Source organism: Odontesthes bonariensis, chromosome 21, assembly GCF_027942865.1.
Source record: "Odontesthes bonariensis isolate fOdoBon6 chromosome 21, fOdoBon6.hap1, whole genome shotgun sequence".
Classification (NCBI taxonomy): Eukaryota; Metazoa; Chordata; class Actinopteri; order Atheriniformes; family Atherinopsidae; genus Odontesthes; species Odontesthes bonariensis.
Genome location: NC_134526.1, coordinates 24,631,055 through 24,652,888, shown reverse-complemented (window position 1 = coordinate 24,652,888; position 21,834 = coordinate 24,631,055). Strand labels below are relative to the sequence as shown.

At 43.2% G+C, this 21,834-nt stretch overlaps 1 protein-coding gene across 3 annotated transcripts in view; it reads left to right on the top strand.

Annotated features, from left to right (window-relative positions):
- The first annotated feature begins 1,722 nt into the window (after window positions 1-1,722).
- Window positions 1,723-21,834, top strand: part of ntn1b (netrin 1b) — a 41,945-nt gene continuing 21,833 nt past the window's right edge. The window contains exons 1-2 of one of the 3 annotated variants that reach the window (XM_075453836.1): window positions 1,723-1,981; window positions 2,156-3,200. In XM_075453836.1, the coding sequence (XP_075309951.1) occupies window positions 2,186-3,200 (1,015 nt within the window). In that variant the 5' untranslated portion in view covers window positions 1,723-1,981; window positions 2,156-2,185. The other 2 variants (XM_075453838.1, XM_075453837.1) reach the window with 2 other exon arrangements.

The following is a 21,834-nucleotide window of genomic DNA, read 5'->3' as shown; positions in this document are numbered from 1 at the left end:
GAGCAAGCAGTCAAAAAAGGAAACACTCTGCAGGTGCCTAGAAGTCCCTGGATTGTAAAGCAACACTGGAGATGTTTGTGAGCCTTAAAACTGTGTGCTTCTGACACGTTTCTGAAGCATGTTGACTTGTTTTATCCACATCCTGAAGCCGGAAACTATCCTAGGCCAAGTAGCAACAGGGGGCTGAGATACCACAGTACATAGGGACACTTGTGAGGGCCACTTTGGTGGCTTCTTCAGCATGACAAAATGTATGTGCATGTGCAGGGCTCACAAGGAGAGATTATTTTTGCCAAAGTGCAAAAGTTTTGCCATATTCTCCAGTGTTACTTTGACAAAGAATCTCTTTAATGGTGTGCAAAATATAGACTGTGGTGGCGGATGGTTGTCAGTCCAGTTTGATGGGTGACAAAGGCCTAAAACTTCCTTTTTTTTAAACATGCTTTTGTTTACAATTTACAAAAATGACCCAGGTAAGGAATTTAGGAACAGCATCGTTCAACTGCATGCAGGTGATGCTATTCTATATACCTCAGTGCACTCTGCTGGCCAGGAGGCTCAAAATCTGCTGATTTTGTGCTGTCCAACTGACCATCAGTTACTTCCTAACTCACACAAAACAAAATGCGCGCGGTTCCCCAGACGTCGGTCTGACAGCCCTCTCACAAGTAGATATCACAGCTTTTGACGGGACAGAGACAGTCAGTTGATGAGTTACGTTTAAAAGAAACATATTGACAACGTAGAAAAGTAATGAAAACCTTTGTTGGTGTTTTTTCTGAAAGAAAATGCATTGCCAAGAATAAAAAAAAGCAACATGTTTAGTCGACGTTTTCATCCATCTTTGATTACGGTGATGCAGATTTTATGCATGATTCTGCTTCTGTTTCTAAAAGCTCTGAAAGCAGTATATCATTCTTGGTCATCTTAGATTTATGACTGTGGGTGTCATCGTATCATAAAACTGGTTTGGATCTGTTGGCAGTAAGAGGTGAATGACATTTATTCATTTATAAAACTTCAGAGTTATCTCAGATAGATAGATAGATAGATAGATAGATAGATAGATAGATAGATAGATAGATAGATAGATAGATAGATAGATAGATAGATACTTTATTGATCCCAAAGGAAATTCAAGCATCCAGTAGCAAGACATAATAAAGCAATAAAAATGTTTATACAATTTAAACACTTTAAAAACAATCTAAGAATTTAAAAAACAATTTAAAACAGTTTAAAAATATAAAGTGACCAGTGAAATTCAGAAGTGCCATCAGAGCTGTTGTACAGCCTGATGGCCAGAGGAACAAAAGAGTTTTTGCATCCCCCTCTAGGATCACTATGTTAATACAAAGACTGAAATATATCTTAACTTCTGTGTCCCTAATGAGTGGAACAGTGTCTAAAAACACTTAAAGTTGCATATTAATACCTTGGAGTGTTCCTGGGTTGCAACAATTGTGCCATGCTGTTTTACGTTTTGCTCTTATGAATGGATTAATCAGTTTTTTCATATCACTGTAACTCGCAGCCCATTTCTCTGCAACATTTCGACCAAAATGTTGTCTTTATTTCTTATTTCATTCTACGTGCAGTTGAGGTAATGAACCGGAAGATGTCGCCGCGCCCTCTTCTTCAGCAGAGAGACGCTCAGCGGACTTAAATTCCGCTCCTCAGACACAAGTGGTCCCCTTTTTTTTCTCTGATAACAGAGGGGGAATGGGACAGAAAGAGATAGAGGTGGGCAGAGGTGTGACTGACTGGACCGGCAGAGGCAGAGAGAGACTCGGAGCCAGCTGGGCATTTGCCATATCTTGTTTTTACTTGATTTTTCAAAGAGGGTGGAAAGTTGAACTATAGCACCTTTGTCTCGTGCGTAAACGGGATAGGCTGTTTCTCCAAATTCTTTGGAGTCCAACACTTTCAGACTGAGCGGTATATTTGGAGGTTGTTGTCTGGGTGGAGTTTTCTTTGCCTCGTAAGATTATTTCTTACACATTTAGCATCTTTCATGCTTTGCTTCGCCTCCTTCTGCCACTAGTTTTCCTCGTGCCTGTCTCACCATCATTAGATGTAGGCTGTTGTTTTGATTTCCTCTCAATGTTTAACTCCAGTGCTATCATCTGATAATCCTGTCTTTCCTGCATTTCAGCGCATCGGTCCCTGCGGTGCTCGGATTACAATGTTAGGGATTTTGGAGATTTGGAGCGCCCTGCTGACAGTTTCTGCGCTGACCAAAGGTGCCCTCGGAGGATACGGGCTGAGCATGTTTGCTGCGCAGTCTTCCCCTCCGGACCCGTGCTATGATGAGAACGGGAACCCTCGGAGATGCATCCCCGACTTCGTCAACTCCGCTTTCGGGAAAGACGTGCGCGTGTCCAGCACCTGCGGCAACCCGGCCGCCCGGTACTGTGTGGTGAGCGAGAAGGGAGAGGACCGCGCCAGAGACTGTCACACGTGCGACGCCGGGGACCCCAAGAAGTCCCATCCACCTGCCTATTTGACGGACCTCAACAACCCTCACAACCTCACCTGCTGGCAGTCTGAAAACTACGTGCAGTACCCGCAGAACGTCACCCTCACCCTGTCGCTGGGGAAAAAGTTCGAGGTGACCTATGTGAGCCTACAGTTCTGCTCGCCCAGACCCGAGTCCATGGCGATCTACAAGTCCATGGACTACGGCAAGTCGTGGATGCCGTTTCAGTTTTATTCCACTCAGTGTAAGAAGATGTACAACCGGCAGAATAAGGCGACGATCACCAAGCAGAACGAGCAAGAAGCGATCTGCACGGACTCCCACACCGACATGCACCCTCTGACAGGTGGCCTCATCGCCTTCAGCACCCTGGACGGGAGACCGTCTGCGCACGACTTCGACAACTCCCCGGTGCTGCAGGACTGGGTGACGGCCACCGACATCAAGGTGATCTTCAGCCGGCTCCACACGTTCGGAGACGAGAACGAGGACGACTCGGAGCTGGCGCGCGACTCCTACTTTTACGCCGTGTCTGACCTGCAGGTCGGAGGACGGTGCAAGTGCAACGGGCACGCTTCGAAATGCGTCAAGGACCGAGAGGGGAATCTGGTGTGCGAGTGCAAGCACAACACGGCGGGGCCGGAGTGCGACAGGTGCAAACCTTTCCACTACGACCGACCCTGGCAGCGCGCCACGGCCAGGGAAGCCAACGAGTGTGTCGGTAAGCCTGAGTCTCTTTAAAAAAAAAATAAAAAAATGTATACGTCACCATGGAAATGGAAGCTTTTATAACATATCACCTGACTAAGTTATTCGTCTCACATCTGGTGCAACCAACGAGTAAATTTGTGATGATCTGTATCTTTATCGTGTGATTTCTTTTCTTTCCGAGAATGAACCGCGCTCATCAGAATGTTCCCAAATGTAAATCTATCTCGTGTCTTCATCCTTAAAAGAGAAACGTGTGCCTTACTTGTTGGCCAAGATGAACAGATTGTGATCTGACTTTTAAAAGATGGGTATAAATTCGACTGGGTCTATTGGTAAATTCTAGATTATTCACCGAGAGAGGAAGGCCACGCATCTCGAAAACATGCTGAAATTTCAGGCCCTAAGCGGCGAAAATGACCGATGAAATCATCTGATTAAATTTGATAATACCGCTCATGGGATGGCTTATTCAAAAATGAATTTACACTCTATCAGATTGTTATATAACTCTCTCCATGTCCGAAGGAAAATAAACTAGGTCCAGTAATTATGCTGGGGAAAAAAAGCCCAATTACAATTTAGGACTAAATAACTTCCAAGTAGCGGAGACATACTGTGGAATTTACTGCTTGTACTTTTATATATTAGATATATAAAATTCAGAAATTTGAATCTCCTCGGTGCTTCTAATTGGTTATCAAACGAATATTTTCCAGGAGACGGAGTATCAGGGTTCCTTGTGTGCAAAGACGGGATTTTCAGGTTTAAACTAAATATATTTTTGCTCAGTGAAAACACCGTGAGCTTATCTGTGATCTTTAATCTGCATTCAAAATAAGTTCTTAACAGGGAAATAAAAGGCAGGAAGTCTTTTCAGCAAACAAAGCGCGCCTGTCCAAACGCGTAATTGCGTCCTGATTCCGTGTTTCCGACTGTAATAGCGGCTCTAATAGGAAGGAAACATTGCAGCTGCAGAGATAGACTGCAGGGGCGTGTTGTGTTTCCATAAGCAGGTGCTATTACAGATTGGGTGGGCGATTAGGGCGGTTTTATTGACATTTTTGGCGCGTAGAGTATAAACTGGCACTTTGAAGGCGGCAAAACTATTCAGAGAGAAGGACAAAGCGTTAAGTAATTTGAAGCCAGATCGGAGTTTATGTTGTACAGAGCGAAGTGTGTTTGCTGTGATGCTTATTTTCAACAACAGGGCAGCGAATCTGGAAACGCAACAAGCCCCGACACTGCCATGGTTTGCTCAACCAAACGGAACAAGTGAGCAAGTTGTTCCCTTTGGCCTCCGACTTTCGCCCGCATGTGAGCGCATTTTACTAAAACAAAAGCTTGTCACTTGCGGCATCCATCTCGCTTTTAGTGGGAGGCTCTCCCCTTTTCACCGTCTCACTTCTTGTGCAAGCGGTGTCATCAAATAAAGCCGCAGAAGAGCCAGACTGAGCATGTCTTCCACAGAGGAAATAATAGGAATTGTGGCCTGACACCTTATCGTGAAAGAAGAAGAGCCAGGGGAGGGGCTGTTTCCATTGAGCACTGAGTCCATATGGTCTGGCAGTGGGGATGCAGAATGGCTGCTTTGGTCCACCCTGATGTAGGACATTGTGAAGCAAGAGAAAGAAAAAAGGTGCGGTTATGGGAGAGTTGGCCTCACTTATTGGTGGCAGGCATCAAGGAAGTAAGACAAAGTCAATTTCCCATGACTTTGCGTGCAGGGTTGCCATCATTTTGTCAAAAAGGCATTTATGTTGGCAGCAGCAGCCCTCACATTCCTATCAGCTGGAGGCACATGAGTAGCGAATTTGTCCATAACACATGGGCGTCACAGGTCCCCCTCCTGAGGAATCTGATCGGCCACACCGGAGTCAGAAGGTGGAGGGGAGTTAGTTAGTTTTGGATGGATGGTTGAATTGCCTACAGGGGCAGCAGGCCGAGGAGCATCTGGAACGGGACCTCTGCGTGAAGTGACTGTAAATATTCACAAACTGTTACAAAATGCGTACAAAGAGAGAGATGCACAGAGAAGAACGATGTTAAATCCCTTAAAGAAGATGTTTTGATCTTACATTAGAATAGAAGTAAATGTTGAAATTATTATAGTCTTTGGCAACAACAATTTTTAATTTAAAGCCTTTTTAGTTATTCGGCGTTGTGCATTGTTACGAAGAAACGCTTTAAATGTGAGACTTAACCCATCAATTGTCCGAACGTGCTCCCACTCTTCCCACACGTTTCTTACTACAACCCCACGTATGCAAACATAAACTTTAGCCTTGCACACGATTCGTTATCATTTCTATAAAGTTATGAACATGGTTGGAAAACACACACACACACACACACACACACACATATGGTGACAGGTCAGGCCCTCCTGTCCCAGGCAGCTGCTTCATATTCTCTCCATGTTCAGCGTAGCACTGACCCCTGACAGTCAAGCCCCCACTCCTCTCCGGCCTGACTGATGGGCTGTGAAGGGGAACTGTGGGAAACTTCTGCTTGCCAAGTGGGCTTTGAGGCAAGATGAAAATGTAAGCCTCGGTCACTCATACGTGTAATTTTGCACTTGTTCAGTTTCAGCGCTGTTTTCGCTGTCGCCCTGCCATGCGATGCTCTGTTTTATTAGGGCTGTATAAGTCAGCTGGAGGCCCAGTCAGTCTCGCTTCCTGATGCTTTTGATTTATTCTCCGAGTACACCTTGCTTTCACCTCAGCATGTCGAGTCCTACGGTTGGCAGGCTTTTTATGTGGCTTGAGGTGTATTTCATGTGAAAGAAATTACATGGGGGACCTGTGATTTCATCAAGCCATCGAGCATTGCAGGATACAGATCTCTGTGTATCTGATCACAGGCTCGGTGAAGAGAAAGTTGTACTTTGGCATTTGTTAAGATATTTTTATGATAGAGCGCCAGCATGTTTGCCACCCACAAGGTAGCTGAATCAGTTTATGATTGTATCAACTGGCTGATAGCTCTGCTCCCAGTCTGTGCTGCACATTTCTAGCTCTCCTTATAATAGAAGGCAGGATATAAACACGATCTTCAAAGAAGCATGAGGTTTATTGGTTAAAATGGTAGGTGGATATGTTAAAATGAGTACTATTGCTGTCTGTTAGCAATTCAAGTCTGGACCACAGGTCCTGAACCTTTTTCTGTCAAAGCACCAGTGACAACACCGGCCATGCTCAAGATTTCTTCATCTGTTTTAAACTGGCTCATTAGCGCTGCTATGTGGCTATAAAAGTATTCGAACGCAAACAAAGTCAGTTTATAGGTTGATTTTTATTTGTACTGTCACTTGGATTCAGTTTTTACCACATCGTAAATTCAGTTTTATATCCCAGCGGAGCTACTCTAGATTCCATCCTCGCCCAGACACTTCAAATCAGTCAAAGCACGAGTACCTTTAGAAAGAAAAGCCCATTTTCTGAGGAAACGCTGCTAAGGACTGGAGGAAACCAGACCCTTACAGAACAAGGTCAACACGTTTCCATGTGCAGTTTGCAACTGTGGCACGTTGAGTTCAAGCCTGGACCTTTTATTTCTCCATGTGGCTGGATGGGACCAGTGGCAGCATCTGCACTCAGCCTATAGGTAGTCAGGTCATGGCCTTAAATACGACCCATAGCGGCATCCTGTAAAGCACCGCCACTAAAGGCTGCAGGAGGTAAAACAGCTTTGTCACTTTGTGGTTGGATTTAGGCAATTACCAAGTATTTGGTTTGGCTCAGAAGAGAATCACGATTAAGACTAAAATGCATTCTTTGTACAGTGCAACCGTCACAACCCTTCACGGACGCCATTCCAAATTCTTCAGAGGTAATAATAGTTCATTTCTGCCTGCGTGAACAAATTACCGGTGGGGACATACTTTGGCGGAGGACATTACCGTACCGGCGCTGGCGGTGCCACCTGTCCCCCCTGCTGGGTTGTCAGGTTAGGCCAGGCCAGACCTGCCCACCATCTGGGTCTCATTTCAGCTGCATGGCAGCGGCCCATGTGACAGCCGAGGAGAATTATTCTCAGGTATGATGTCATAGATTTTCGTGTAACATAACCTGCATTTTGCTTCGTTCGCTGCTCTGTCCTCTTCTTTATGTTCGTCTCTGACTCATCTCTGTGTGCCCGTGCGAGTGATACCGAGTCTTCTATTGCTATTGTCTGGTGTGTAAGCTGACACATATTTGTGGGTTTCCTTTTTCTTTCCCCGCCCCGAATGAATTTTGGCAACAATAGCCAGAGGATATGGCTATTTCTGGGGTTGGTTTTGCTTTCTTGACTTCTGTTTTGATGGGTTCAGTGTTTAAATACATTAGTTTAACATGCTGCATAGTACAGTAAATTAAAACCGGCTGTGTTTGCAAATCAAGAGACAGACTTAATTTAATCCCCTTGATAGTAAGTAAGGTACCCACAAGCAAAGCACTGAGAAACTTCTCCTTTGGAGATGAATAAAGACAAATACGCCCCTGCCAACATCCAGTATTAAATATTTAAAGAACATCTGAAAAAGATGAAAACAAATAAATGTCAGTGCGAGCATCTTGCTCCTGTTGTGCCTTTGTTTCCATCCCCATCAATGGTTGCACGGGTAACACAAAAACCTATGCTGTGCAGATAAACAACATAAGACCAAGCCCTGAAGGTTTCATTCCAAACCGCATGTCAAAGATTAAAAGTTCAAGTAATCTGAATAAACACAAGCAAAAAGAAAGAGCAGTTAATAGAAAGCAGGTGTTGTTCAGGTTTGAAAACACAGCACACAGCAGCATGGAAAGACCAACATCACTGAGTCCCATGAGGAGTCCTCTGCCAGATAGATGGACTGATGAGTCTCAGTCATTCAGAACACGTCAGTACTGAGCGCGCCTCAGAGGCACAAGGGAGGACGTTTCAAATACTCCGGCCAATAAGCAGGAAGAAAAATGACTTTGGGCTGTAGTGACCCTGAAGCAAAAACTCCCAGAGAACCAATCAGTTTCAATCAGCAGAATCAGATGTGAAGCAGACCCCGTGTAATTTTCTTCTGAACAAGAAAGAAATATCCAACTTTATCAGCACAGCCTGCATGACAGCCGGCTCTGGAGACGAAGGGAGCTTAACCAGCTGCAGCAAACTGGCAACGCACTTTTTTAGAAAGTGATTTATTCTCTCGCATATATATATATTTTTTTAACCATCAGTTTTCATACATTAAACTACAGCCAATAAATTTCACAAATCAGACGTACTGCTGTTTCATTGTAAGGTGCGATCCGTTAACTTGTCTTCACTGCACAGAATTGTTGTTTTATTCAAGGATTATTGTGTAAAACGGATTTTTAAAAAAAATAAATATGGCTCAGCTGTAGGAAAGGCACCTTTTTATACATTTCCCACGATTTAGAAAAGAAACCTCCTGCACTCAATATGTCCCAAAATCTGAATGAACTGAACAAAATTCAAGTTGTCCAGCTCATATGATCATTGTTTGTTAAAGGAAGCTATAAATAATTAAATTTCCCATTTAAACCACCATACCTTCAGAAAAACAATTATTATAAAATGGCCACTGAAACCGCAAATGTCAAATCTATTTACGTAGGGAAAAATTATTTCCCCCTTTTTCCCCCTAAAGAGCTGGAAGGCAAACGCAATGAGTGACTTTATTTTGATTCTAAAAACATGCAAGTATAGCATTGTTATAGTATTGCATTGTTTGCTGTGAGAAGCTTTGAAAAAAAAATGTAAAAAAGACTCCATCAGTGAAAAGATAAAATCAGTTGAGAATAATTAAAGAATTAATATGAGCATGAGCCGTAAATAACCCCCTTTTTTTAAGTTTAGTTAGAGGACAAAGCAACACCCCCCTTTTATGACACCTCAAATTCATTTCTATTGTCCCTGCAGACTATTGTTGGTACCGGCCGTTCATAGAGACGCTCCCCCTCTTTACATCCGTCAGCCTCCAAGACATTTCAACAGAAGCAGTATAGTGACACATATATTCCCAAAGCTTTGTAAAGAACGACTAAAAGCGTCATTTCTGTTCTTAAGACTCCATGGTGTGGATGCTCCATGCTAACCCTTTCATGATCACAAACGCAGAACAATGCTTCTAGAACTGGCTCTCGTGCTGCCGCCTCCGGTCCTTCTTGCAACACAAGCCTCTGTGACTTTGGTGAGAGGTTTCTCTGTATACAGCCAGACCATAAAACAAAGAGATGCAAAAAAAAAACCAACAAAAAAACCCAACAACAACCCTCTTTTACAGTCCACTGTCCTCTGGGTAGAGGTTGCGTGTTTTGAGTTTTGTTTTTTAACTTAAGCTCGTAATTCAAGACAGACGTGCTGTTTGGAGCGAGGAAGGTTTCACTCGGGCTTTTAAAGGCGGGCTGAAAAATGGTTTGCAGCTGAGTTGTGGAGGGCATTTTGGGAGAGGTGTCTCCGTGTTTTGAGAGGCGCATGTTCACTTTGATTTAACGCTCCCATCTTTCCTGCGCGGGCTGTTGGATATTATAGCATTAACACTGATCCGTGTTGAACGCAGCGAGTCTGATATGGGGTTTGAGAAGCTGATGCCATGTGTGTCTCGGTGTTCACACCAACCATACTGTAAACAACAAGCGAGAGACGTGTTGTGCCGTTATTGACTTTGACAGTGACGCAGGTTCAAAGTACATCTGTAGGCAGCGAGCAGCTTGGATTCCTGAAAAAGCTAAGAGAGCCTTTCCAATATTTGTCGATTTAGTATCCTTCCACCAAGTTTTCCCCTCCCTCCTTCACAGACCTCTTTCCAAATCGTAGAATATGACCTTATGAGTTACAGATCCTTTCCAAAACAATAATGCAAAACTACTGAATAACAAGTGAAAGCCTTGCCCGAAATATCTTCTGCAAATATCACCAGCAAAATGTAATGAAAAGTGCTGGTTTGTTCCCCCTGACTGTACAAAGTATTATTATGCTACACTGAAACTTACAGCTGCTCGAAGTTCAGCTTGTTTAAAGTACTTTGTACAACAAATGTAAATCTGAGGAGGTGGAAATCTTTGATTATTGGTGAGATGTTGGATCATTTGAACATTTACTGGCATCACAAACATTTAAAGGCATCACAAAAGAGTCTACTACACTATTCCTTTTTGTAAGATTTTTTTGTACACCCAAAATCTTGAAAGACGGATTTAATCTTTGATAATGTGGGGTATTGAAAGAAATTATGTCTCAACCATGAGAAATGATCATCAAAAAGGTGCTTATGAAACTAAAAGTGTCCAATGTGTTGGAGGAGAAAGTGTAAAGTTGGAGTTTCACAACTTTGATCCCACGGCTGTGCGTAAGTGAGGCGCCTGAGGAAAAATGTGCTCGGTTCGTTTCAACCACTGGAGTTATGGTAACTGTTATTTTCTTTTTGGAAATAGTTGTGTTTCTCAATCCCAAAAAGTTGTCAGAATGTTTATATTCAACTGGTCTTGCAAAATGATTTGAATACACAAACTCCATATTCAACAACAAAGCAGTTTGGTGTAATTCTGACTGAGCAGCGAGGGTCCAACAGTCTGTGTGAGGCAGAGAGGAACTGCCCAGAAATAGGTGCACGACCTATACAAATCTTTTAGGATTTCACAAATCCTTTAGAGTCAACAGAAAAGATTATGGTTCGGTAAGTTGATCCTGAATGGCTTGAACATTTTGAATTGTTTGTTTTCGTGGCTGCTTATTTTTGTTTGCTCATGAGACGCTTTATTGTTCACCGAGCCAAGATGAAATAGATGCATGTTTGCGTGAGTGTGTGGATGCTCAACTCTTTGTGTCCACTGTCTGTCTACATGGAGCTGACTTGACTGGGGCCTCCGGGGTGGCATCAGGACCACCTAGTGCGCGCACACCGAGCCCCTTTGAGGCAGGGCAGGCTGGGAATGATTAATGGGCCAGAGGAGTGACACGCTCCGCGGCTCAGCTTCAGACCCCCAGCCAGCTCCCCTGCTGCGCTGCCACCCGACACAGCCAGCTCAGTGACAACGCTGCTTGTACGCCCACACACAACACACTTCAGTGTCACTTACCCGACTTACCCCCGGTGCCACGGCTCCCCCTCTCTCTGTCCCCCAGAAAGCATTGAGGAACTCTGCAGTGGAGGCAAGGCTTAGCTGCTTTGACTGGTACCATCTTTCCTGCTGCGCTGTCGACACAGGGGTCTTTTTACTGCAACACAAAGACAACAGCTCACAACTGGATCACTATAGATGGAAAAAAAAGCCTTGAAAGAATCATATAGTAACATGTAGTATAATATAATGCATGTAATAACTCTGAAGTCTGCTTTATTGTTGTTTTCAGGGGGAAATCCCTATTATCCCAATAAGATCATGTACATGAATGTCAGCGATGTCAGCTTCTAATTACCCCACACCTTTGTTCATTAAAAGCAACTTACCCACAGACATAAAAAAGTCTGCCTTAAGAAGGAAATGGAGTTGTCGGATCCAGTTTCATATTTATTTCTCCATATAACCTCTGTGGGGGTGTCTCCAAGTGGCTCTGTTACCCCGTAATGGATTTCTACATCCCCCTGTTCGCTGTCTCCATCCCTCATGCACCCCAGTGTCCAATTTTTCTCCCAGGGAGAATGAGGAACCACTTATTGGATTTGAGGGGATATCCAGCAGGATTGATACAGGAGAGGAAAAATCACTGGCTACCACATATCGCTCCCAAAATGACCATAAATATCCCCGGGTTCCACATCTGCTCAAAGACGGGAAAACCTGGGGATCCATCAACCTCCACCATCCCTCTGCTCACTGCGTGTGTGTGTGTGTGTGCAACTGAGGCAAATCTCTCGGTCAGACTGGGAGTAGGGAATTGTCCGCAGACGCACGAGGATTAAGCTGTCCTCCAGTCTGCCGTAACTCTTTTAGTTCGAGCGGCTACATGTAGACTGTTTCCATCCTCCTCTCATCTCTTCTCCAGGTCACCACAGCTACTGTGGGGCAAACGGCTCATGATTCCTTCACACGCTCACTCCAAACTGTAGAAAGTGACTTCCTTCCTCTCCCGACCGGCCCAGATTTGAGACGTACAGCAGACGGCTTCCTCCCTCCCCGTACTTGCAGGAAAACAGGCAATCTGCACACATCTGCACGTGTGTGTCTACGTGCGCTGCAAGGCTTATTTACACAGAGAGGAAGGGTCACTTTCACTTGATAGTGGGTCAGAGATAATACGCCGTATCTGCTTCCCACTTAGGAAAAAGAATGACCTCAGAACAGTAAAAGAGCATGTTAAATCACACCGTGATGTGCAGCAACCCATGAAATACAGGCCTCTGTTACAGTAGCTTCCTCTGTTCAGTCGTGGCATCAAACCAAAGATAGCAAAGGTGCTGAGATGAGAGCAAGACTTGGATCAAATTTTAATTTATCTAGCTCAATGTTAGATAAAGAGAGATACTCTCCCTCTTGGGTCTGGAGAGTACAAGAGAAAGATGCAAGTGATAGTCAGGCCCACGGCCTACTCCTCTTGAGGCTGTCTGTAATAAATATCCGGGCTTGAAGTGTAAAATGAGTGGAATGCATCTTAAAACAGCACGTAGAAGAAGAAAAAAAAACTGACACCGTCTTTCCAAATGAATTAGAAGGTGTTTTTGCAAGCAGTTAAATCATATGATTGACAGCTGGGGGCCCCTCATACTGGATGCCTTCATTAATCTGAGACTCATTGGAGAGTTTGTTTTACTCATAACTACCGTGGCTTTAAAGTTCAGCGAGTTCCTGCTGAGATTGCCTGCGGCTAATGCGCTTCAGGAAGAAACCAAGCCTTTTCCTCTTCAACTCAATACCATGTCCTGGAAGCCACCTAGCAACCAGAGCAAACTTTGGGTGGAAAAAAAATGAACACAGCAGTGACAAAACGTCCACAGCGATCTCTCAGTGTTTCCATTAAAACAATCATGAACCACTAAGTCACAGACTTTTTCCTTCCTATCTGCAAAAACGGTCACGGTGGGTGCTCAGGCTGCAGCACGTCCCGGCCCAGACTTCTTCCATTAATTCACATCCTTAACTCAACCCCAGATTTGACTCGATCACAAGCCACCGTGTGAGATAAAGGGTTAAGTGTCGATGCAATCCAAAACACACAGGAGAGATATTTCTGAGATAGGAATGTGGACAGTTATAAATAGGCCTTTGGAGAAAAGTGTAGAAAAGCACAATAAACATGCCACAAGAGCGATGGATTGTCACCTCAGCTTCATGATTTACAGCCTAGTGGCTTCCTGCCTCCTTCTCCCATACGCCCTCCACAAGAGAGAACACAGAGGAGCTGCCGCGTGCCGGAGTGTTAAAATAACCTCCCCTGCTCCGTGGGGGAGATTTGGAACTGGGCCCAACGCAGCAACCCGGCTTTGTTTAGCCATTTGGGACAGGTTTAGTCTGGAGAGTGTCCCCTCTGACCACAAGCTCAATTAGGCTGCAATCATGGGATGTCAGGTTTACTGTAAATACAAGCTTGCCTACTGGAGAAAAGCGGTCAGCTCTGCCTCAGGTTCGCAATTAGTTAGTTAGAATAGATGGGGGATTTTCAGACGTCTCACAAATGTGTTCACACTCAAACCTAAATGCCTTACTGCCTAATATTACTCAAAAAACACAGCGAGTAGGAAATATGCAGTTAGTCAAACAAATGATAGAATAAGTAGAAAAAACATTTGGTGCGATAATCACCATACTCCCCACTGATATTATGCTATATATGACAGAAAATGTGGACTTTGGTAATGATATCTGCTGTAAGGTGGGAAAAGTACTTCTACAGATTAAAAATCCCTGCAACACCCGAACACCACATGTGCGGGACTAAGAGGGTGTGAAAACTTGCAAGCAGGAATTATGGTAGAAAAGTAATGTATAAACAATTGGAATGCTCTTTCAGGACAGCTCAAGTAGTTAGATAAAAGCAGTGGATATATATAGTGTAAACAACAGAACTGCCAAAATAGTTACATACAACCCATAATTACAAAAAGTTGGGATGGTGTGAACAATGCAAAGAAATCTTACAGAAGTTACGGACCTAAGATATTCCATGTTTTGACTTAACGTAGGGTTTTATACAGTAGTTTAAGCAACGGATTCCAAAAAACGTTTGGCCAGTAAAGCTTTTAACATTCTTTAATGTTGTGATTCCTTCTCATCACACTTCAAAGGTGTTCTTACATTTGGCGATACCAAGTAATGGAGCATTTTGAGTGCCATCTTCCCCCATTCTTCCTGCTACAGTATGAAGCTGTCGTAAAAATTCTCCAACATTCATGTTGGGGACAGATTGGGACAGCAGACAAGGTCCTTTTCAATACTTGTCCTTTTTTCTTTCGCAACCATGATGGTGCAGAAGGTGGTTTTTTGCATCATCTTGTTGAGAAATGCAAAAAAAAAATGTGGTCTTGAATGCGGCATGTGTTGCTCTAAAAATACACTGTACTTTTCCGCATTAATAATGTCATCCCATCGGTGTAAATGAGCTTTTCCAAGAGCTCTGATACAACTCCACACACTCACAGAGGCTGGCTTTAGGACTTAGTGCTGATAACAGTCTGGATGGTCCTTTTCATCTTCGGTTCAGAGCGCACGTTTCCTATGTCTTCCACAAAAAGATCTTGAATACTGATTGGTCTGACCACCACACACGTTCTCTCTATGCGGTGGTTCGTCCCAGATGCCTCAGAGCCCAGAGAAATCAGGCTTACGCTTGCACCGATTCCGCGTTGACATTTGTCAAAAAAAAAATTTAATTGTCAGAATATTCAGACCTACAGCTGAATGACAAAACCTGAATCCCTCATTTAAAACCACATTTGTACCCATGGAGTCCATATACAGTAACAGCAAGGATGGAGTAGAATTTGCTTTTCAAGCTTAATGACCAGGGACATTTTTTTCAACAGCTCTCTTATAAACTCAAGGAAATAAGCTTAAGGGAGGAAGGAAACAGACCGGTTCCACACCTACAATGTGAAAGCACTCATAGTTCCTGAGAGAAAATTTACAAGGCATCACACCAAAACATACAAATATATAAGAAATGAATACATTTTTTTGTGATTATTACTCACATATAAGAATATTTCATCAACAGGCGCAGCAGGAATGTTCTATTACTGACGCAGTTGTTAGCCTGTTTACGCACACCCTCACAGTGTGAAAAGGAAGTATTCCCAAAACCACTGTCGGAGGGATGTTTCCCTAACAATCCATCATCTTTGCACATTAAGTACAGCTTTGTTTCCTCCTGTGGTCAGTCAGGAAGCAAACCCCAAACATTCATAGTGACATAGTTTGAGATTTATGGGAGGATCTGATGAGAGAACAGGCCTGGAGCTCTGAGGAAAACCTAAATCAAAAAGATAGCAGCCAGCATGAAAATACATGCTCTTCTTTGAGTGCACGATAGTGCAGCTTTTAATTAGCGAGCTTACTGTATCAAAAGAGGACAAAAGCGCGATTGAAAACGGGTGACGCGCAACAAAGATCTCAGGCGAAGCTGTTGCAATTACACGGCGTACGTTCCAGCAAACTGAACCAGTAGTACGCCCACTCCCGCCTCCCCTGGACTTCTCCCAACCCTGCAACAAGAGGATAAATGGGCTGAGATATGCTGGCCATTATGCATTATTATTCATAAGAGAGGGTGTGTTATCATTGGCAACACCAAGCAGGGGCTGCTTAGAGCTGGGAGCGACTAACTCTGGTCATTACTGATTGCACAATTACAAAATGTAGCCCCAACAAAACGTCAGGTCTTTTCTTTTCTTGTCAGTAAAAAGGGTCACGGCACAGATCAAACAGTGCTCACGGACAATGTAAATATAGAGAAATGTTTTTGTTTTTTTTACCCCTACATTTGTATAACATGGGAAAAGGAAATTCACGAGCAAGTACACTTCTTTTAGCCTGCGCAGCCACTAAAGTGTTCTCTTAACTTGGCTTCTTTAAAGCCTGCTAGAGGAAAAAAACTACTGTTCCTGTCAGAATACCCCCAAACAGGTCATCATTCGACCCACACAAATTATTACCAGCTAATCTTTAATTTGCACTGGCTAAGGGTGCATTGCATGGGCTGATGTCACATTGCATTACCTAATGACATACACGGTGCTGAGAGAGGAGCCTGCAGTGCTACTGAAGCCAGACTGACTTGGGTGGCTGTTTATGTTGAGCCAGTGCATTCCCTGTTCGCCAGGCAACCGAACTGTTTACGAGCAGTTACTCACACAAAAGCACAGGGCGGGCTGATTGCTCAACTAATTGATCCCCACCAGAGATCACAGAGCTGTGCTCGTAAAAGAAAGTGAACGCCTCCCATGACATCAGCATGCGCGGCGAGACAGAGCCTGCAAGTCAGGGGGAGAGACTCATTCCCAGTCCGAGTGATGCCGTCTAAGGTAAGAGGAGAGGCAAACCGTCAGGTGGAATGCATGCACGTGTACACAATCTGCAACTATCAAGCGACGAAAAAGTGCTCCGTTTTCGTGGTATGACGGTATCTGAATTAGCAGTTTCTTAATGTGAATGACAAATTCCAAACAAAATCCTGATTATTCCCAATACCCACAGGGACATCCCCAGAGGTCAGCCTGAGCTACGAAAGTTTTCTTTGGAGCTGATAGGACTCCAGCATGACAGTTAAAAACAGGCTATTTGTTTAAAGCGATGTTCCTAACTACTATGAATCACAGGGCAATAACACTTTTTTTTTTAAATCACTCGAGTGGACCGCTATCATCATATTTCCTCAACATTTAATCTCGGCTGGAGCTGCTACAGCCTTGTTGTGTTTACAGAGGTCTGACAGGTTTGAGGGGAAATTTTTGCACACAACACAAATTGGCAACACTCTATTTAACTCCTCGATTGGACGTCTCTCAAACCATAACCCCTGATGCAAATATTTACCTTGGTGACTGACAGGCTTTGGCTGATTTGTGTAATGCTGCAAAAAGCCTCAAGTTCTCCATGTCTTATTGACCCTTTAATGTTTCTAGTGGCTCGTGTAGCACATTTTGGGGAACATGCTCAGGCCCGGGTGAAGCTGAAGAGTGAGACTGCTTTAGTAAGTAAGTCTTTCATCACGAGGATGACTCAGTTCAATAGCTCATCTCTTAGCTTTTCATCTCTTATCGGGCCTCGGGGCACACAGTTTGCCCCTGTGTGGTCTGACAGCTCCTTGGAGGTGAAAGGTGAGCTGAGTGATGGGTCATGTTTTGTTGGTGTGCTGTTATGGTGGCGGAGCAGACTGAACTCACTGCGGGGAACTGAGGTGTTACTGCCAAATTAGCCGTGATCACATAGACTGATAGCGTCTGTCATCTGACAACCAGGCAGACGCAGCTACGTGGCTCTGTTTAGGTGCTGTTTACACATACCCGGGTATTTTGAAAAACGCATATTTTCTAACCTTCGTTTGCAAAAAAAACTAGGTGCACACAGCCCCGTTTTTTAAAAAAGCTACGTCTACATTGATCCGGAGAAATACGCTATCAGGAGCTGTTAAATTACGCCAAGCCTGACGGTGGCAGTGTTAGAACAATGAGAATTCCACACAAGCCAATCAGAAGCCTAATAGAGAACCGCTGACAGGAAGAACTTCCGGATCCTTTTCAAGAAGAAAATATTGCGCTAGGCTCATGTGTGTGGACTGATAGCGAGACTGAGCTACTTTTACACGTTGCGCTGGACTATAAAACTGCTAAAGCCGTGAAAAATGTCTTTGTTGTTCAATACATTGTATGACTGTAATTTTCAAAATCACACAAGCGAGTATAGCTCTCAACAACTGAAATGCTGCTAGTACCTCCATGCTTGCTAGATAAACAATGGACGGAGAGAAAGGCGTTCTCACGCTAGCATCCTGCCAACAAGATGGATAGGGGCGGGGCTCTGTACTATGACGACAACTCCGCATTCCATTCTGAAAACTCCATTTTCGTCTCTTTCAACCAGTTTACACACAAACGCTAAACGGAGTTTTTAAAAAATCTCCACTTTTGCCGGAGTTTTTTTTTAGCTTCGTTTTCTGATAATATTTCAGAAACTACTTTTGAGTATGAATGACCCGACACTAACACTAGCCTGAGTGTTGATAACTCCAACAGATTCTCAGCCGGAGTCCAAACTCCCCATACTAATCCAGACCTGGCAACCACACTTGTGGTTTTCCCATTTGGCCCATCAAATGGCCGAACACGGCCCGCGGCGCCGATACCTGATCAACCTGAGTGGACTGGCCACCTGGATTGACAACGTGATGGAGCCCGAAGGCAAAATGAACGCGATAGCCTGAGAGAACACTTAGTTAGGCACACGTGTCCGAGTGAAATTAAAATGTTGTTTTGCTAAGAAATCAAGAGACACTTCTTCCCTCTGGTGTTTGTTTTGATATGTACATGTCTGGTTAACATGTTCCCAACATAGGTGTAAGTGTAGTGAACTTATGAACTTCACTTGATTGGTGCAGCGTGTGTGAGTGTGTGTGTGTGTGTGTGTGGGCCAGCACTAAAAAGGATCCAGAATGTTGCTTCAATTCCAAGTGCCACAGATGCAGTTAACCAGCTGGGGATTATTGTTATTGTTGGTCGGGTCTAGCAGAAATTCTTGAAATGAGCGCAGCCTCTTAACGCCACATCATGTGGCTGAGACAATCTGTAAAAACATGTACCACGGAAAGCTGCGAGCTTGTCCTCCACTGATTTTGGCCGCCCGCCCCTCAAGGTGTCGATGATTGAAGCACCTCTGTGAAAATGTTGTTGGCTCATTCATTAAGAGGACGGCGACAATTGAGTTCTATTCATCTCGGACTGGCCAAACCACTTATCCCTGAACCTTAAAAGACCAATTTAAAGTGAAATTAGAGGAAATGGAATTTCAGTTGCAGGGTCTCTTGGTCAAAGGTCTTGTGCTGTAGGTACGCTGCTCCACCATGGTCCACTCCTGCCTTGTGCTTTTATTTTTTCATAGATTTCTATAAAATCAGGTTGTGATTTTTGCGCATCAGTTTAAAAGATACCACTGTGATCGTTACACTTGGTACATGCTTATTGGGCATCCTGCTTTGCAGAATCTAATCCCTCGGTGGAACACAACTGTAAAATGTAGCAGGGCGTAACTGAACCTGGTTAGCTCATAATGCTAATGCCATAATGCCAGGCTTCGACCTGGAACTATTTTCTTATTTTAAAAGCTCCAGCAGTGTGATTTAAAATGTGTTCACACCGTCTCCTCTAACATTCTCTCTCTTTTTAACTGCATTTTAATCAGCAGTTTCAGTAGAAGCGACTGTTGTTCGACACTTAGCTCCCCACGTGGTTTATGAGCCGGTGTTACAAAATTCTTCAGTCTGAAAAAGTACTTTTTGAATATTATTTCGTCACTTTTCTTTAGTTTTGACTTGGTTTACCTTCACTGTCATTTTTTTTTTCGATTTTCGAGTTGAATTCATTTCAGTAAAGACATTTTTACGCTGCCAGTTCTCACTTTACAAACATAGAAACCCCAAAATCTCTTTCAGCACCAAAACTAGTTGGTCAGAATGCGACATGGAGCGCTTCTTGAAAAAAGTGTCAATACATTTTAATAATCCATAAAAAGGTCCATATGAAGTGAAGATGGTCAATGCATGAAAAAAATAAACTATTTGTAATGTTTTTAATACTTTACTTTCAAGGCTATGCTGACAACTTACTTTCGTGCCTTCATTGAGAAAAAGCAAGTTAAAAACAAGTCATAGTCAAAAATACTGTGAATGTGATTAGAAAATGATCGTCCTGTGTCATGATTCAGCCTTTACTGTGGTCAAGCAGCAGGGAGTATAGGTTGGGAAAATGAGCATCCTTCCAAATTGTCAGTAGTGTAGAAGAAGAAGACTTTGTCACTTGTACAGTTGAAGTTTGTTTGCCATTTAAACCATCACCAAACATCAGCAGTTATGCACGGCGCTATCATGCACCTTCAATACACCTGTATTTGGTCAAACATATGACTTTTTTTTTTCCTCTTCTGGGTTACATTCACTCAATAACACAACCATACTCTAGTAAAATACCTTTGGCACTTCCTGGTTGATCTTAGGCAACAATATCACACGGTTTGAGTTAGAAATCCAAACTTGGTCAGGGTTAAAAAAGGGTTAAAAAACAAAAAAGGTTAAAGCTAAAATATGTGCTACGTGCTACACGACCGTCACTGGTCAGGAGGACAGTCTAAGAATAAATATATATATATATATATAAAAATGTAAAGGAAAAGTTAAAAAAAAAAGTTGTGTAATGGAAAACAAAGCATCAGATTTTGTTTACTGTCTTGAGACTGAGTTGTCAAAATTTTTTGTCTTGAATGATAACCTTAAAAATCTTGGAAAAACCACAGAAATTTGAATATGAACGAGGCCCTAATGTCAAAACGCTCTTGTCTCAACCCTGTTCAACACATAAGAAAGTTCTGCTCCTCATTTTTTATTTTTTTTACCTCTGTTATGCGCTTCATTAAAACCACATTACGTAGAATAAGTCATCATGTTCGAATTCAGTTGTTTGTCTCCTTCGTGCCGCCTCTTATCAACTTGATCGAAGAAAACGATCTCTGAGTCACTTCCAGTTGGCACACTGTTTTCATACTTTACTTGTTTATGTGACACCAGAGTTGCAGGTGCAGAGGTCTTCGCAGGAACCGCATCCTTTTTAATCAGAGATAGAAATCTCCTAGTTCAGCTACAGTTGCTTCTCTCTGACTGTTTACATTTTTTTCCCGAAATCATCAAAAGCAGTCCCGGAAACTTGTAAAACGAGTCATCATCTGGGGGCGCTTGTTACCAAACTCCTTTGTTGTCGTCTTTGCCCTCGTGAAAAATTCACAGCTGCTGCAGTGATGTGTGATCGAAATATTTATTGTGGCAAACGCGCCTCTGGTGGAAGCGGACCCTCGGGCAGCTCAGGGTGATGGATCGTGACACTTGCTTTTAATGTTTCTGCATTACTGAGTCCAACAGGCTTTATCAAAGAAAGTCCACGGATGCCGTATGACAGAAGCGGCTGTTTGTTAAAGATCTGGCTTCAATAAAGATTCGTCCAAATGCACTGTTTTAAAGTCATGACTGTTTCCAAACTGAATGCATTACAATGATTTATTCGCAAACCTTCCCATCAGGAATCATTTATTTATCCCAAACCAGTAAGATACTGTATTTCCACTGTCTTTTCTGCACAACTTGATTCCATCAGTGACTGTAAGTGACGTCTTTATAATCCAAAGGAGTAACTGCTTCAGGACTGTGAAACATAATCTATTTGTTGTGTCATCAGCAAGATCCCATCTTAGTTTCAACTAAAATATTTGACCATGACCTTATCCTTAAGACCTCCATTACTGGTTTCCATTACATAAAACATTAGATCACAGCTGAGATTAGTGTATTTTGTTCATTATACAAAGGGCCTGCAACAGTGTGTGCATACATATGTGGAAATATGTGAGGAAGAAATGGAGAAAGAGTGCTTAGTGGTGCTGATAACTGTGAAATTATCGTCTGATGATTAGGATTTATGTACAACATATCCTCTTTGGGAAATAAGAATGCAACACATAAAACAAAGCTTTAAA